This window comes from Pteropus medius, unplaced genomic scaffold (genome assembly GCF_902729225.1).
Source record: "Pteropus medius unplaced genomic scaffold, Ma_sr-lr_union100, whole genome shotgun sequence".
Lineage (NCBI taxonomy): Eukaryota > Metazoa > Chordata > Mammalia > Chiroptera > Pteropodidae > Pteropus > Pteropus medius.
Genome location: NW_024350259.1, coordinates 353,121 through 372,578, shown reverse-complemented (window position 1 = coordinate 372,578; position 19,458 = coordinate 353,121). Strand labels below are relative to the sequence as shown.

Here is a 19,458-nt window from a genome sequence, read left to right as displayed (position 1 = left end):
CTCAGTCCCCTGTGGCCCCAACAAGAATTGTTGTTCAGCCCACGAGGGGTGCCACAGGTGTGGTTACTACAGAGTATTCAACCCCAGTGTTCACCATAATAACAGTCATTGATTGGCCCCCTATTTCTATTGAGACCCTGGGCTTTCGGGGGCCTAGTATCAGTGAGCATGGTCACCCTTAGTCTCACTGGGCTTTGACTAGACCAATGGGCTCTTGAATGGCTGGCTCTGGCTGGTACTTTCCTTTACGAGGACGATTGAACTTCTTTGGTCCTTCAGCTGTCCTCACATTGTGGGGGCACTCGTCTCTCCAATGGCCGGTCTCTTTGCAGTAGGCTCTTTAGTCGCGGCATACTGGAGATCTCCTTTTGGTTTCTCCTTTCTGTGGGGGAGCAGCAGCCTGCTGCAGTGGGCCTGGGTTCCCTAATGCTGCTGCCATCAGAGACCCCTTTTGTTTCATCCACCTATCATCTATCGTTTGGGCCTCCTGGTCACGGTTCACAAACACCTTGTTCATGACCTCCGGTAGCTGGCTGTCGTTCATCCCAGCAAAGCCCTCTAATTTCTAAAGTGTGCAGCTGATGTCAGTATAAGTTTAGGCTACAAAGGCCACATTGACCATACGTTGGTTTTCTTTCACTTCAGCGTCAAAAGGGGTATAAACCCGGAATGCCTCGCATAGTCTCTCTGTGGATGACTCCTCTGGCTTCTGGAGGACTTCTGCCATTTTTGACATGTTTGTTGGCTTTTTAGCCCCAGCTTTGTTTCCTTCAGTATGGCCTGCCGCTACCTGTTGAGAGAGTCTCTTCTGTCTTGAACGCTGAAGTCCCAATAGGGCCTGGCGTCAGGCACAGCCTCTAAGGCCCACGCTGCAGTGTCTAGTACACCGTCTGGTGCTTGTCCTTAGAGCCATCCCCGTGCATCTGACAGAATATGGCATCGTTCTATGGTGTTGAAGAGAGTTAGGAGGAGTTGACGGCAGTCATCCCAGGTAGGCGGATGAGTTTGGAAGATGGACTCGAGCAGGTCAAACATCACTTAGGGTTCCTCCAAATAGGATGGGGTGTGCTGCTTCCAGTTGAGGAGGTCAGTTGTGGTGAAAGGCTGCTAGTAGAGGACAGGGCGGCCATCTTCTCCCATCCTTAAAGGTCCTCGAGTTTCTCGGAGTGGATTCTGAAGGGCTGCAACTGCAAGACTGGCTGAGCGAAGACACTGTGAACTCGAGCCTGGTAGCCTCTCGGGCCGCTGAGGTGGTGAAGACACCGATGATGGAGGGCTGTCCAACAACTGGGGGTAGAGTGGCTGTGTGGGGGCGACGGAGCTGTAGAGATTACAGAGGTGGGAAGGCAGGTTCTTCCTCGGGGTCCCCTTGGTAGGTGATTTTTGCTGGCTCTTCCTTGCTCTTTCCTGGAGTTGGTCAGGCCACAAGTACTTTACTCTCTCCCTACCTATTTGTGCAGAACCAGGCCCAAGGGTGCACTACAGTGGCAGTCTGCAGCCATGTGTCTATGTATGGAAAGTGGTCCAGATGTCCCTGTCACTACCTGGTGCACAGCTCTAACAGTGTGGAGGTCTAGGGTCCCCTCGGAAGGCCATAATACCCCAAAGGCGGGCCATTCAAGTCCACAAAGAGCACAAAGTTTTCCCGGTGTCAGCTTGACCCTGTGATCCTCTGAGAAACCCTTCTTGAAATGTTTCAACATACAATTCAAGACAGTTGTCTTAGAGAAACTCCCCGCAATACCTCCTGCAAGAGACAACAATCATGCCACATGGAGGGTACGGAATAGGGTCAGGGAAACTGGACGGGATGCCACTCACTTCATATGTCTCTGTTCAAAATCCTTGCAGAGTTATTTCAGGCTCCTCCTAACACAGAGTGTTAAGACCCGGATCAGTGGAGTAGACTTCTCATGGAGATCTAGTGACAGCACCTTAAGCCATATGAGGTCACCACGGAACCACGGATAGGGACTCAACTCTCACTTTGTGGCAAAGCCACATCTCAGCCGCTCAGCATTCACTCTCTTTTGTACAGACTCCCCCGCTTTCTTTGATGTGTTTGCTAACCAGTAGGGGGTGTTTGGAAGCCCTCCAGAAAGTGATGGAGTTCCCCCCTTTTCTTAGTGTTGACCCACCTCTTCCCACCCTGCGACGGTGTTGCAAAGACAAACAAGTGTAGTTGCCCCCTCTGAAGAGGAGACCCCTCAAATGCTCATCTGGCCGTATGCCCTCACGAGAAACTTAGCCATAGTGGACTCAGCTTTGTGTGACTTATTATCGGACACTAGTCCGATGCCGCCCTAGACCACATGAGTTCACCACGGACCCGCACAGTGAGCCCTAAGAAACTCCATGGTCTTTAGGGGACCTTAAGGGTGCCCAGCCATGGAGCTACAAACTCAGACCTGATTGGCAAGCCAGTCAAACCACTCATTCAGTCACTCATTCACACACCAGGTTAGAACATTGACTCCCCGCTTTGGGGAGACCCTGAGCTATGTCCTCTCCCTCCGGAAGACCCTGATCTCTTCCACTCCTTGGAGGACTCTGATGTCTCCCCAACTAAGACCCTGACCTGTGTCTTCAAACTGAAGACTAAGAGGTGATCAAGCTCCTATTCCGTCCGGAGTCGGGACCTGCCTGTGGGCAGATCCTGGGACCTAACCTCATCCTGTGGCCGTTCCTGGTGTGTTGATCCATCCCTCCTATAAGTCCAGTTGGAGGCTCAGCCGTCCCGGGAATCGGGGGCCCGGTTAGAAAGAGAACCCGGAATAATCGTCAGCAGGCGCACCTCCTCATTCGTCTGGGGGCCGCTCCCTGCTGGCTCAGCCGGGCTACCGGTCCAGCGGCTCAAAGGATCGGCGTGGCTGTAAATCTCTCTGGGGCTTCCGGAAATGTTGCAGAGAAGTTGCAAAAACTCAGACCAGAGAGAAATCAAACAGCACCTAGAGATTTAGAGTACTCAATTTTATTAACCAGCGGTCCCAGAAGAGTTAGCGCTCTGAAATCTGGATCCTGAACTTAGGGACAATTTTATTTTTATACTTGTGTTGTTACAGTTCGCATGGGCTGATTTACAGACCTCTGAAGTCCCTACTGGCAGTTATAGATTATAGGAGTTTTTATGTAACAAGCACTAACGTAGTATATCTTTAGGGGAAGATAAGTTCTCTGTTGACCTTGAGATGTCTGGCTTTGCAAAGAGCATATTTACAGAAGCAGAAAGAGCTGATTGAAATGTTGGCCAATTAAGGGGAAATTCCTCTTCGGTGGACTCACAAAGGGAGGAAAAATGGACATAAGTAAGCTTGAATGCCTTAAGGGCAGTAGAAGTAAAAGAGACATCTGAAATATTTGTAAAATTCTGCATGTGCAGACAGCGATGAAATCAATGACAAGAGCATATGATCTTTACAATTTCAGTGAGGGCATCATGGTGATGACAATTACTGGGCTGGTTAGCGTATGTTATTCTTTTGAGAGCGAGATGCATTTTGAATGAAGACAATTCTGCCAACTGAAATCCAAGATCTTATATTTTAAAATCACAGGAAAAGTAATGAAATTGAGGAAATGCTAAAGTAAATACTGCATGGGTGTCTTCTCTAGATTCGATATGTATCTATCCCTTCTTAACATCCCAAGTTAGGCCTTCATTTGATTCTACCTGGGCTGTTTCAGATATCACTTAACTCCAGTTTCTTCATTTACTATTACTCTCATGATCTCTACCCCTTTAAAACACTGAATTAGATATACTTTACGTAAATGTTCATAATGACCAAAAGGTCCAAGTAGTAAACAATAGTATATAGTCTACCACAAAAGAATGCATCATTTTACTCTTAACTCCTTCAAAAATAAGGAAATTAACACCTAAGGTGAACATATAAGTTTATTGTTCAAAGGAGATGGTTGCATGCACTTTGCTGATGTTTGACAACATTATTTTTAATGTTTGCTATTTTGCATAGTCTGGTAGTCCATTGGTACATCACCTGTAATTAGGGTGATGTGTTCACCTGATGAAGGTGGTGGACGAATTAACCTTGAAAAAGTGGAAGCGGATGTATCAGCCATCATTGACATGGGGATCCACAGGTTGCCTGCTAGTTGTGAGTTGGAAAAAGAACCATCAGTGCCTGGTAAATCAGGATATCTTGTTGGGTAAGTAGAAGGCTGCATCCTTCCAAAATAACTTATCTGTAAGGGAGATAGGATATAGTGAGAAGTAGCAGTTGTGCTTGTAATAAAATTCACGAAGTGGCCATTTGCTTGAGTGTAGCTGCCATATGAGTGCATTTGAAAAGTGGTCAACTGATTCAAAACAGCGTGTGGGTCCGTTACGGTTTGTTCTGATGGTCTACCTAAAGTTGATGAAGGAGGAGGAAATTCACTTCTGATTGGAGCATTTGTATTAGCAAGTATCTGGCTGGTAGAAGGCTTGCTTATTGGTGGTGTATTTAAACTAGTGGAAGTTGAAAATATGCTTTCTCCACGAGTATCAGCAAGAAAACCAGAATGATGATGACCTACAATAATCTCTGTTCCAGTGTGCCCCCTGTTGAAATTGTGAGCTATTGAAGCTGCTGGAGGAGCTTTTTTGATCCCAACTCTTCTTTTCATTCTGACTAAAAGTTGAGGACAGCCTCGTTTAAAATTTGGATTTTGATAGAAGTGTAACTAAAAACAGAGGAGAAAATTATTTGCTGACAGAAGACTGTAAGAAACCTAACCTCTAAATCTCATATATCAATGTTATTATGCCAAGTTAATGTCATCAATGCATGAATATTGTTAACTATGTTAAAAATCAATAATTGGGAATAAAAACTTAAATCGCATGACCCTCAAGTAAAAAATCATATTTACATTTAAAGTAATGCCGAATGTACTCTATAAAGTGCTTTCAGCAACTTGCCTTAAAAGTTCACTGATGAGATTCAAAGTTGCTAGTAACATTTTTATAATCTTTTATGATCTTACTTTTACACACACACACACACACACACACAACAACAACATCCACTGTATTATATGGAGTAGCTAATTTTTACTACCTTGTTTAAAACAGAGACTTCTCTCTCTTCTGCCAGAATATCAGCTAGACAAGCAAATGTTTGAAAAGTCTGTTGCACTTTGCTAAATCCATAAAGGTTAAGCCATCGAACTAAACTTTTCATACTTTCAGTTTCAAATACTCTGAAAGGGGCCTTTCTTTCCAGAACTTCTTTCTTAAAGAGTTCTTCATTAATCCCTATACAAATTCCATTCCCATCCCAGCAAATAGACTGAAACTGATTGCTTCCAACTATTTTCCAGAGTTTTCTGGGAAAGGTCATAGATCGAAAATCATTATCTTCATCTGGTCCAGAGACACAAATGTGTGACAAGCTCTTCTTATCCAAAATCATGCAGAAAATGTCTGAAAAGCATTTTCTATGGCTACAGACCTCAGTGTGAGGCCCCAGTGAATGTGTGATCATGCAACGGAGGTTGCTGAGCCAGTTGCTTCATCTTTAGAAGAATCACCTTGACTTTCTGAAGAAACATGTGCCATGTCAAATAAACCTTTCTTCGTCTACTGTTGTCACTGATCTAGTTTTGAACAGCACAGCCCCAGATACTGCCTTGGCAGACCTACACTGATAAACTGCCCAGATCTCCACAAAGGTGCTCCCCCTGAGCAGCTGTGACATCACAATATGACAGGTCTCCTAGCAACTAAACATAACATACAGCCACGGTTTTCCTCTCACTCTGTAAATTTTATTCAGTTAACATCAGATTAGGCTGGTTATTTACGTAGTGTAATTTGCAAAAACTTTTTGCGGCGGATCTTTTTTTTTTTTTCTGGGCCTTATCTTTATTGGCTAGGTGCAATATTAGAAAACTAAGAGCATTTTTACAATAGAACAAAATGTCATTTTTCAAATTAGAAAAATATACAGATATCCTTTTTCTGGGGAGGTAGTTGCAGACATTTATTTACTTATTTAATTTTTAAAATTAAGTTTATCGGGGTAATGGTTAATACATGATATAATGTTCAGATGTACATTATAATTTGATGTCTATATATTCTATTGTGTGAGTACCGTCAAAAGTTCAGTTTCCTTCAGCTACCATATATATGATCTCCTTTACCCACTTCAAACTCCTCCAATCCCACTATATTTACTCTTTAATGCATATTACCTCTTCCCTCCTCCCCTACCCCTAACCTCTGATAATCAGTAGTTCATTTTGCATGGCCTTGAGTCTCTCTTTGTCTTGTTCATTTGTTGCTTTTAGATTTATATGCCTACATATAAGTGATATTATGGGATTTTCTACTTTTTTAATATGGCTTATTTCTCTTAGCATGATTATCTCGAGGTCCATCCATGTTGTCGCAAATGACAGTACTTCATCTCTTCTTATGGCTGAGTAACATTCTATTGAATATATGTGCCACAGCTTTTTTATCCAATCATTTATCCAGGACCCTTTTGTCGCTTCCATGTACTGGCCATTGTGAATAATGCTGCTATTGTTGTATCTTTTTCAATATGGGTTTTCAGGTCCTTGCGGGTAAATACCCAGTGGGATTGCTGGATCATATGGTAGATCAATTCTCAGTTTTTTGAGGAACCTCCAAACTGTTTTCCATAGTGGCTATACTAATTTGCAGTCCCATCAGCTGTGTATGAGTGTTCCTATTTCTCTACATCCTCTCCAACATTTATTACTTGTCCTGTTGACAATAGCTATTGTAACAAGTGTGAGATGGTATCTCATTGTGGTTCTGATTTGCATTTCCGTAAAAGCTAGCGATGTTGAGCATCTTTTTATGATGGTAGGCCCTTTGTATGTCTTCTAGGGAGAAGTGTCTGTTCAGTTCCTCTGCCCAGTTCTTGATTGGATCATTTGTTTTTTGTCGTTATTGAGTCGTATGAGTTCTTTGTATATTTTGGATAAGAGGCCCTTATCGATGGCATTGCTTATAAATATATTTTCCTATTGAGAGGGTTGTCTCCTTACCTTGTTGACGATTTATTTTGCTAAGCAAGCTTTTTAGATCTGCGGGTCTGTGTGTCTGTTTTGCTGCAATACCATGCTGTTTTGATGACTGTTGCTTTGTAATTTAATTTGAAGACTGGCAGAGTGATGTCTCCAGCCTCGTTCTTTGTTTTCCTCTAGATGGCTTTGGCACTTCATGGTCTTTTGTGCTTCCATACAAATCTGAAGATGTTTTATTCTATTTCTTTAAAAAAAAAAAAAAAGTCCATGGCATTTGGATCGTCATTGCATTAAATCTGTATAAAGCTTTAGGCGATTTGGTCTTTTTAACTATGTTGATTCTTCCAGTTCAAGAACATAGAATATCTTTCCATTTTTCTTATGTTCTTTAATTTCTTTTAATATGGTATTGTAGTTTTCGTTATATAGTTCCTTCATATGTTTTGTCGAATTTATTCCTAGGTAGTTTATTCTTTTTGCTGCAATTGCAGAAGGAATTACTTTTCCACTCCTTTTTCTCATGGTTCGTTATTAGAGTATGGGGACGCAGTGGATTTTTAAACATTGATTTTTGTATCCACAGACTTTTCTGTATTTGCTTATTGTTCCTCATAGCGTTCTTGTAGAATGATCAAGGTTCTCTATATAGAGAATCAAGTCATCCTCGAATTGTGCCAGTTTAACTTTTTCATCTCCTCTTTGGTTGTCTTTTATAACTTTCTCTTGCCTGATTGCACTCGCTAGGACTCCCAAAGTTATATTGAATAACAATGGCAACAATGGACAGCCTTGCTTTGTTCCTGATCTTAGAGAGAATGGTTTTAGTTTTTCATCATTAAGTAAATGTTGGCTGAGGGTTTGTCCTTTATGGCTTTTATTATGTTAAGGTACTTTTCTTGTATACCAATTTTGTTAAGTGTTTTGATCATAAAGGGAGGCTGGATCTTGTCAAAGTCTTTTCTTGCAACAATTGATATGATCATATGATTCTTATATTTTAATTTCTGTAAAAAATGTGGCATATCACATTAATTGATTTGTTCATGTTAAACCATCCGTGGGGATGGTGCGCCTGGGATGAAGCCCACTTGATCATGGTGTATAATCTTTCTCAGATGTTGATATATTTGGTTTGCTAGTATCTTATATGGATTTTTGCACCTGTGTTCGTAAGAGATACTGTTCTGTATTTTTCTTTTTGTGTGTTATCTTTACCAGATTTTGGTATCAGTGTGACATTGGCCTTATAAAATGAGTTGGGAAGTATTGCCTCCTGTTCAATAATTTGGAGGAGTTTGAGAAGAATAGGTATTAAATGTTCTTTGAATGTTTGTTAGAATTCACTGGTGTAGCCATCTGGTCCTGGACATTTACTTTTTGTTAGGCTTTTGATGATTGTTTCAATTTCCATAATGCTGATCAGTCTGTTTAGATTTTCCATATCTTTCTGATTCAGTCTAGGAAGATTGAATTTTTCTAAGTATTGATCCGTTTTTTCTAGGTTATTAAATTTGGTGTAATATATTTTTTTCATAGTATTCCTCCATGATCCTTTGTATTTCAGAAAATGGAATCTGAGGACACTGGAAAACCACTGCATGTGGGGGACAGCCTGTCTAGATTACTATCTATCATAGGGCAGGGCAGGAACATGTGTCAGGATGAACACTGTTCCTGGAAGAGAGATAAGAACAACTGCAAGGACACACCCAGGCCCAGGACACATCCCTGGCTAAGAACAAGGATCAGTCAAAGGTCAGATAGAGACACCCTCCCAGCCCTACCACCACACCAATAACCATAACATAAACACCAGGGTCATGCAGCTGGGAGAGCAAAAGCAAATAGATGCTCTGTGAGCAAAGCAGAATGTACAGACCCCATACCAAGGAAGAAACATAAACAAGGAATCAGGGGGCAAATGGAATTTTCTGACATTCATAAAAGAAACAAACTTCAACAATGGTCTTCATAGCAACAAAAGCCCACAGGCAGATCCCTGACTGATTCACAGAGACAATTCACAGTGAAGGGCCAGCAGGAAGTAGCAGGAGTACAGGTTCCCACAAAGTTAATTAATTGTGACTATGACATAATGACAGATAACACAATCAAACATAACACTACAAGTTTAGTTACTGTCCTAGCATGTCTGAGCAAGAGAAATAATGAGGAACACAAACGCGAGAGCCCTGATGTACATATTTTCAAAGTGACATTCAAAATGCTTCTGGTTAAGATGGCAGAGGAGATAAATATTGTGTTTGCCTTCTATCACAATCACATCAAAATTACGACTAACCTATAGAAAAACCTTTATTGACAATCTCCTGAAGTCTGCCTATAAGAGACATTCTATTAAAAGACAGAGTCTGCTAGGCAGGATGGAAATACGGAACCGGCCGATCTCACACATGAGCCAGCTAAAAATTTGGAGAGATAGTTTCCCTTTGATGGATTCGCTGAGGAGTGAAGCATTCTAGCCCTTACAAGGCTCCCCCAGCCCAGAATTCCAATACTGGGAAAAAGTTTCCATAAATTTTGGTTATGAAATTATTGGAGATTGTCGCTGAGTGAGATGATGTGTGGCTGGAATGCAGATAGTCCTCTTAAGGAGCCCACACAGAGACGTTCTCATTGATGGACTCAATCCTCTGAGTTTCAGCTCTAGAGCAGCAGCTCAAAAGATACCAGGGACATAGGAAGAGAAACAATTTTGACTAGCTTCATGTCAAGAGCTGGAGACGAAGCTGCCTCCTAGACTGAAGCAATCGTGCTGGCAGAAGACATAGTGTCTTTGTTGAGCCCTCCCCACATCCAGCATACAGATGCAGGAAGAGACGATATCTGAGTGTTCACCAGTCTAGGTAACACCCTTGAGTCTGCTCTAGTGATTCTAGGAGACCCAATATTTAGTGCCAACTAAGCTCCTTACTTTGGTTTCTCCAGACAAATTGCCTGTCCTTGCTTGACACATCCTAATGTCAGACATGGTTGGCAACAGTGTCCTGCTAAAGCAGATCCTCCACAGGGTCAGCCTGTGCACAATAGCTCCTCCACTGTAGTCATGGCCAGTTCTCACAAACAAATTCTATTTATGAACAAATAACAAGCAAGATCAACAAGAACAGTAGAACACATGCAACTCACAACTGGAACGTATTCGAAGCTCCTAGCTCAGATGGTCAGAAAAGCTACACCAATAAGACCCACAGGACACCTACAATAGAAGGCCACTCCACAAAGACTGGGAGACCGAGCAACTCTCCCAAATCCACACAAACATACATAGGGAGAGCAAAAATGAGAATACAATGAAACATGTTCCAGATAAGAAAACATAACAGAACGCCAGAGAACTAATTAAATAAAAAAGAGACAAACTGCGAGATGCAGAATTCAGAAAAAAAAAAAAACAGTTATAAAAATGCTCAGTGAACTCTGTACAAAGTTTAACAAAAATACAGAAAACATAAAAATGAATGTGGAAAAGATCTGGTCACACACACACAAAATAACCATTGACAAATAAAACACACACTAACCCAAATTAAAATGCTTTAGAGGGAACCAGCAGTAGAAAATAAGAAGTAGGAGACTGAATCAACAATTTGGAAATTAGGTAGCAGAGAACACCCAATTAGGACAGCCACAAAGAAGTAATAATCAAAAAATAAGGATAGCTTCAGAGGCCTCTGGGACAATACCAAGAAACCAACATTTGCATCATAGGGGATCAAGATGTAGAAGGAAGAGAGCCACGAGTTGAAAACCTTTTGAAAGAAATAATGTCAAGAAAGATTCCTAACAAGTCGAGGAGTGCAGAGAGTTCCAAACAAGATGAACCAAAGAGATCCACACCAAGACACGTAATGAAAATTCTAAAGGTTCAAGACAAAGGGAGAATCTTAAATGCAGCAAGAGAAAAACAGTTAGCTACCAAAATGGAGCTCCCATAAGACTGTCAGCTGATTTCTCAAGAGACACATTGCAGGTCAGAAAGGGATTAGCACGAAATAGTCAAAGTGATGCAAAGCAAGGGCCTACAATCAAGGATACTCTACCTAGAAAGGCCATCATTTAGATTTAAAGGATAGATAAAGTGCTTCCCAGACAAGGAAAAGCTAAAGGAGTTTATCAACACCAAGCCAGTATTACGGGAAATGTTAGAGAAACTACTTTAAGAAGAAGGTGAAGACAGAAAATATAAGTAGTAAAGTGGCAATAACTACACCTTGTCACCCTACTTGAATTGTAAATGAAATGCTCCAACGAAAAGACACAGGGTGGCTCAAAGGATAAGCAAACAAAGGCCTTATATATGCTGCCCTCAAGAGATGCACTTCAGATTGAAAGGCAAACACATACTGAAAGCAAAACGATGGAAAATACGTGTCATTAAAATAGAAACAACAACAACAAAAAGCTGGCATAGCAATCTTACATCAAATGAGTGGGTATTTATTTCCAAAATCCCAAAACAATAATTCCACAAGATTAAGGCAGTCTTTTTTTCATTGAAGCACTATTTACAATAGTGACCTTATTGAAACAAACTAAGCGCCGACCAATCCAGATGTGAGTAAAGAAGTGATACACATATAAAGCAGAGTATCACTGGACCATAAAATAGAATAAAATCATCCCATCCTTAACAATGTAGGTGGACCTAGAGTGTATTGTTCTGAGTGGTGCAGGTGAGATGAAGTAAGACAAATGCCATATGATTTCACTACATATGGGATCTAAAGTAAAAATAAAACAGAAACAGACTCATTGATAGAGAAAATATTTTGATCATTGCTAGATGGGATATAGGGTTGTGGAGGGTGAGAAGAGGGAAGGGATTAAGGAGTACAAACTGGCAGTTACCAAGTAGTTATGGGAATGTAAAGTACAGCATAGAGATATAGTCGAAATATTGTGATAACTATGTATGGTGCCAGGTGGGGTGATCATTTTGTTATATAAATGTCTTATTGCTATGTAGTACACCTGACATTAATATTATCCTTATGTCAACTGTAAATTTAAAAAAAAATAAAAAAAATCAAGGTGGCATTTGTGTGTAACACAGGTATAGGGGTTGCTAAACAGTGAATTGAAAGTTACTTTGGTTACGACATTTAAAAGGTCAAAGGAAAGCTAGACAGACTACAGGTTATTACAGCTGAGTGATGTAAGCTAAAAGAATCAAATGGAAGTGAGAAAATGGTGACAAGAAGAACAAAACAACAGAAAAATTAAGAAACAAAGCTGTCAGCAAGTGCAGAACTATATTAGGCAAAGGTGTCACAGAAACTGAAGAATGTCAATGGAAGTTACACAAACTGAAATTCAAAAGGAAAAACATGAGAAAAAGAAGAGAACATCAAAGCACTGTGGGGCTCTATGAAATAATGTGCTATGAGAATAATTACAATCTGAATAGGAAAAGTTAAAGAGAAAGAATAAGAGATAAAAAGAGTTAAATAATAGTTGGCCAATGCTTTTCACAAAATTAGATTCAGTCCTTAAACAAAATGAACTCACACATATACACACTCAAATAGTATTAATACTGCTGAAAGTCAGAGACAAAGAGATAATCTTGAATTGAGATCAAGATGAGTAAATGAAAACTTTTTTTTTTTTACTAAAGAATTGAGAGAATAAATACTGTAATCTTGTCGAAAGCATGCAACCAGAGGTTGTACATTTAAAATGTCAAAAAGAGGCATCACAGCATACTAAGTGAATGTGAATGTATTTTTAAAATGAAAGACATGGAACACATTAAATTTGAGGGTCACTTTGGGTGATATGAGCATTTTAATCATAGTACATCTTCTAATTTATGTACTCATAATATCTTTTCATTTCTGTATGGCTTGAAAAAATATTTAATCTGTGTTTGGTATATAAGTTTTTCATCTTTGGAAAAACAGTTCTAATTTTTATTCATGTGGATACTATTATAAGTTGGCCTTTTTTAAAATTTCTTTTTTAGAAAGGTCGTTGTTAGTGTACAGGAACAATTTTTTTAGGTGTATTTATATCCTTTAATTTATTGTATTTATTAAGATTTCAGTTGTTAAAATAGCTGAATAAAATTCAGTTGTGTATATGTACGATATAATATTATCCTATCATATATTATGAACCCGTAGGTTACTTTCATATCTCGGCTATTGTGAATAATGCCGCCATGAAATTGTGTTCTGATTTTCTTTGAATAAACACTAACAAGTGCACTTGCTGAGGCAAAGGGTAGTATAAGTGTTAATTTTTTTGAGGATCTCACATGCTGTTTTACATAGAGATTGTACCATTTTGCAATCCCACCAAGAGTGTTTGAGGGCTTCCTTTCCTGCACATTCTCACCCATGTTTGTTTGTTATCTTAATGTGGGCCTCTTTACCTCATCTTGCTTCATACTCTCTGCACTTCCTGGACTTGTATATCTGTTTTCTTCACCAAATTTCAAATGTTTTAGTTATTATTTCTTCACATTGCTCTCTCTTACTCTATGATGGAAATGTTATGTTTAATGTCATTCCAAGATGATTTAGGGTTTGATTTTTAACTTAGGGTTATAATTAAGGTGAGATGAAGAGTTAGTGTTGAATTTAGGATTAGACTAGATGTAGGTTATGTAAGAATGTCTGTTAATAACAAAACAAGTAATACCAAGTGTTGAGGTTGTAGGCAAAAAGGAAGCCACACACATGCTGAGAGGAATGTAAATTGGTAAAATTACTATGGGAAACTATATGGAGGATCCTCCAAAATTAAGAACAGATTTATCATATGGCCCAGGAACCTTACTTCCAAGTGTCTATCACCATTATTTGAAAATGTTTTTCTGTAAAGAAATATGCACTTAATATTCATGGCAGCATTATTCGTGGTGGCCAAGACATGGAAACAACAAAAGTACCTTTGATAGATGATTGGATAAAGAAGATTCGGTATATGTATACGAAATATGACTCAAACGTAAGAAAAGACCATGTGCTGAATCATCAGCACCATGAATCGATCTTGAGATCACCATGCTAAGTGAAGTAAGTCAGATAAAAATTATTGAGAACCATAGGATTTCACTCACACATGGGATATAAAATCTAAAGCAACACACACACACACACACACACACACACACACGATAAGTGGAGACTCATGAACACAGACAACAATTTAGTGCTTACCAGAGAGAAATGGGAGAGAAAGGAAGATTGGGATAGAGGTGGTCAAAATTTAGTAGTAGAGGAAATTTAAATTTGAGTACTGAACACAGTGCAATATACATGTGTTGTATTGTTAAAGTGTGCACTTGAAACTTATTTGATTATATTATCTAATGTCACAAGATTTAGGAAGTATTGCAATTCAGCGGCATTCAGCATATTTATAAGAGTGTGCAACTGTCATCTCTAGTTCTGAGACATATTCATCACCCTAAAGAAATATTTTATTTTCAAGTACAACATAGTCATTCATCTCTATGACTATTTCGTTACTACCAATTTGTTTTTTTAAATCTATTTCTGATTTTTCACCCAGCCCCCAAGTCCCCTCTCTATCTGATAACCATCAGCTCGTTCTTTATATCTATGAGTCTGCTTCTGTTTTATTTGCTCATTCACTTTGTCTTTAGTGTCCACACATAAGTGAGATCACGTGGTACTTGTTTTCCTCTGTCTGACATATTTCACTTGGCACAATGGCCTCTTGGTCCACCTATGTTGTCTCATTGGGTTACAGTCAGTAATAATGTAATAACTGTGTATGAAGTCAGGCAAATACTAGACATATTGGGTAATCAATTCATAAGTTATATAAATGTCTATTCACTAAAGAACTCAAAAATTTATTTCTATTCCTCTGGCTCTGTCAATCCGTACTCTACTCTCTTGAGAGTGACCTGGAACTGATGATTTGCTTCCAGAGTACAGCAAACTCTCTGCGATAGTACTTCTCAAAGTATGAAAGACAGGGATGGTTTCTTGCCCACTATCTATTTGCTTATTCTGATAATGCAAATCAGCCATATTGTGAGTTGTCCTTTTGGGGAAAACCATGATACAAAGGACTGAGGACACCGTATAAAGAACAAGCATTGAAGAAATGGGGTTCTATATTCATGGGAAAAGCAACCTGCAAATAACATTGTAAGCAATTTTGCAAGCAAATGTTCCAACAGTCAATCCCTGAGAAAATTTCTGATGCCCAGTGAGAGACTTTCACCAGAAAATCTAACTATTCCATCCTCAGATTCCTGATTCTCAGAAACATTAGGTAACAATGGTTGTGGATGTGATTCTTTTTTTTTTTTTCTTTTCTTTCTTTCTGGCTTTATCAAAATATAAGAGACTATTTGTTACTCATATTTACATTGTACAATTCTATGAGTATCTTTTCAATTATAGTTGTTTGTTTCAGTTGCACATCCTAGCAATCACAGGTCCGCATGACTCCTAAATGATCACCTCACTAATCCGGTAGCTTACTTCCTCCTTACATATTTATTACATTGTTATGCTATGCTCTACATCTCCAAATATATTCTGCAACTATCCATTGGCCTTTTGTCCTATTCTTCCAAGCCCCCTCCAATCTAGCACTCAAATTTTCTCTGTGTCTATGAGTTTATTACTGCCTTTTTTTTCTTGTTACTCTATATTATGTTCTTTAGATTCCTCATGAACTTGAAATCATGAGATAATTATCTTACTCTGTTTGACTATGTCATTAAGCACAATACCTTCTGGGTCCATTAAAGCTACATCTTTTTTCCATCCCTTCCTCTTTAGATTGTGTGTGTCTTTTAATCTGAAGTAAGTCTTTTCTGGGTAGCATATGTAGGGGGCTTATTTTCTAATCCATTCAACCATTCTATATTTTGGTTGGAGCACTTAATTTTTTATATATATATATATATATATATACTTCAGGTACTTGTTAAAAGGAATGTAGTTATCACCGTTCTTTATTTCTGTTTTTGATACATGTTTTTCTTCTTAAAGTAGTCCCTCCAACATTTCATGTAATACTGGCTAGTGTTGATACATTCCTTTAGCTTTTTTTGGACTGAGAAGCTCTTTATCATTCTCTGACTCTAAATGATAGATTTGCTAGATAAAGTATTCACAAAACATTTACATCACGTTAAATATTTTGTGAAAAGCCCTTCTGTCTTGCATAGTTTCTTTTGAGAAATCAGCTGCCAGTCTTCTGTGTGCTCCTTTATACATCAGTAAATTTTCCTTTTGCTGCTTTTAAGATTTTCTCTTTGTATTTAACCTTTGTCATTTTAATTGGGATATGTCTTAGAGTGGTCTTCTTTGGGACCTGTTTCCTGGGATGCCTTGAACTTCCTGGTTTGTATGTCTATTTCTTTCATTATGTTAGTGAATTGTTCCATAATTATTTCTTCAAGTTGCTCTTTGACTTCTTGTTTTCCTTCATTTACCCTAAGGAATGGATTTTTTTCTTAAGTGTAATTCTGTTCAATAGGCTCTGTAGCTTATTATATGCTTGGCTTCTTTTTCCTTGCCATTCTGTTTGAGTGTCCTTGGATTCTCCATCCTCCATATCAGTGGTTTGATCCTCTTCTTTATCCACTTAGTTTCTCCCCCTGATATATACTTCATCCTAGATAATGTGTTCTTCATTTCTGACTGGTCTCATTTTATATTTCCCATTTTAATGTTTTTGTTTTTAATTACTATGTTACAGTTCCTGGTGAATGCATCTACACTACCCCTAAATTCATCAAAGAGCTTTATAACCAGTGTTTGGAACTCTGCATCTATTAAATGGCTTTACTTCATTGTTCCTGGAGCTTGATTCTGTTTTTTCATTTGGTTTTGCCACTTTGTCTTCCTGTCGTGCCGCCTTTCTGTGTCTGTTTCTCTGTACTAAACAAAGCTCCTAAGTGTCCTAATCTTATTAGAATGGCTTTGTGTGGTGGGTGTCCCATGGCACAGTCCTGAGAAGGGATCAGCTGCAGGCTCAGTTTAGCTCCAGCCTGTGCCCCTCTGCAGTCACTTGTTAAGATTCAGCAAGCAATTCAAAGGCACTGTATTGATAGTGGCTTCAAAAATCATACCAGAAAACGAGGCCAGCTGCCACTATTGTGTGTCTTGACTCTGCTTAGCAAGGAGCTCATGATTTGCATAGGACACACCTGGATGTGGCTTGTGTGGGGCTGCGAATTGGGGGAGGCTGACTCCGATGGGGTCTCCTGAATAGAGTGACCTATGTTATCCTGTTTGATGGTGTCTCAGCTATGGTGGTGCTGCATTCACATATTCAGTCTGCAAGAGAGCCTCCACCTCTGACCTTCACTTGGGAAGCTCTATTGCCCCCACAAGTCTCTGGTGGCCCCTGCATAGCTGACCGGTTGCTGATGCTCAGTTGGAGCAAATTCATCACCTCAAAGATCTGCTTTGAAGACATGGACCCATTATGAAGTGTCTGCAGCTGCAGGTTGCTGCAGTCTCTGTGACAGTCAGCTCCTTAGGACAGGGCATTCTCGTGCCTGGCCCCACCCTACCTTCTCCCTGTGCAGTGTGATTTTTTATTTGTCTTCCTAGTTGTAGGGCTTCTTCATCTAGAACCCAGGGGACTTTTCTTGCTGTTTCTCCATGTTCCTCTCATAACATTGCTTTGCTCTCATGAGGGATGAACAAAGCCCCATTATCTACGCATTGTTTTTCTTCCTCAATATGGATGTTATTCTTAAAAGAAAATCAGAAAAAACATCCAATGCAAGTCGACAGGTGTCTTTTACACTTCTTACCCTCACTATCCATATTCAGCATTTCAATAAGTCTGACACATTTTACTCTATAACCAGCTAAGTCACCTTCATTATTCTTCACTAATAACAATACTGCCTCTTTTACAAATACCATTTTATTTGCCATGGAGGAGAGTCTCTACACATCCAAAACATTATTCATCCTATGGCCCAAATGACCTCTTGGACCGCAAATAGACACTTCTAACTTTGTTTAAACTCTCTGAATATTCATCAAATAACATCAAGGAGTATCACACCAATCTCCAAGGTCAAGCCAAATCTGATCTCTATTTATTCCTTGATTCATCTTTTATCAGCATCTCTGTATGGTCCTCTTCTCTGTTTCCATTGAGCTTTCAGCTTTTCAAACTGTCAAACTGCTTCCTGCATGAAAAACTCTCCTGCTATGATCATTAAAATTTCTATGAAACTGAATATCTCATTTGCATCATGCTTTCTTAGGAAACTCTTCCTTGATGTCCTGACTTGGTAAAATTGCCTATTTAGAAGGCTTCATTCTTCTTCTTCACTTAACATATCTCAAGACAACTTTAACTTCTGGCATTTATTTCAGATGAGTAATCTGAAGCATTGCAGGTTCAGTTCTAGACTTTTTTTGATAAAGTGAATATTGCAATTCAATCTCACGGTTTTTTTGTTTGTTTGTTTCCTAGTGCATACAGAGAAATGTTTGCACTCTACTGTAGTCTAATAGGTGTGTAACAGCATTAGGTCTGAAAAGGAAACACATATACCTGAATAAAATAATTTTTTGCCAACATATCTCACCATCTTCTGAGAAAATCATAATCTTTTTGATGGTAGAGGGTCTGTCCTCAATGTTGATGGCTGTTGACTGATCTAAGTGTTGCTGAAGGTTGGAGTTGCGGCATTAATTTATTTAAGTAAGATAATGATGACAGTTGCCACATCGGTTGCCTTTTCCTTCCGTGAACAATTTCTCTGAAGCATGCAATGTTGTTCGGTAGCATTTTACTCACAGTAGAACTTCTTCATAATTGGAATCAATTCTCTCACCCACAACTGCTGGTTTTTTTTTAGCTATGATTATGTAATAGTCTAAATATTTCTTGTATTTTCGACAGTCTCCACAGCATCTCACTAGGAGTACTTTCCATGTCAATGAACCACTTCCTTTGAGCATTCATGAGAATAACCTCTTATCCATTAAAATGTATCATGAGATGGCAGGAATTCAATCACAGTTTCGGGTTTCGAATCTAATTCTCATTGTCTTGCTATTTCTACCATGTGCAGTCGTCACCTCTACTGAAGTCCTGAACACTCAAAGTAATTTGTAAGGTTTCCAATTGACTTCTTCTCTACCCCTATTATTGTTGATATCAGCCTCTTGCCATGAATTCAAATGGTCTCTAGAATAAGGGATCTTTTCAAAAAAGTTTTCAATGTTTTTGTGTTTTTGTTTTCTTTTTTGTTTTTTGTTTTTTGTTTTGCAGAAGAGTCACTATCTATGGTATCTCAAACCTCATGAAATGTTCTTAAATAATAAGACTTATAATGGAAAATCACTCATTGATTTAGAATGGGTATTATGCTATGAGGCATAAAAAACATATTAAGCTCAGCATCCATCTCTATCAGAACTCTTACGTGACAAGGTACATTGCAGATGAACAGAAATA

The 19,458-nt window shown here is 39.1% G+C and overlaps 1 protein-coding gene across 1 annotated transcript in view; it reads right to left on the bottom strand.

The window, feature by feature from the left end:
* Window positions 1-1,107: 1,107 nt before the first annotated feature.
* LOC120583111 (heat shock transcription factor, Y-linked-like) overlaps window positions 1,108-19,458 on the bottom strand; it is a 54,692-nt gene continuing 36,341 nt past the window's right edge. The window contains 3 exon segments of the mRNA XM_039838451.1: window positions 1,108-1,448; window positions 4,002-4,686; window positions 5,064-5,397. Of these exon segments, the coding sequence (XP_039694385.1) occupies window positions 1,108-1,448; window positions 4,002-4,686; window positions 5,064-5,397 (1,360 nt within the window).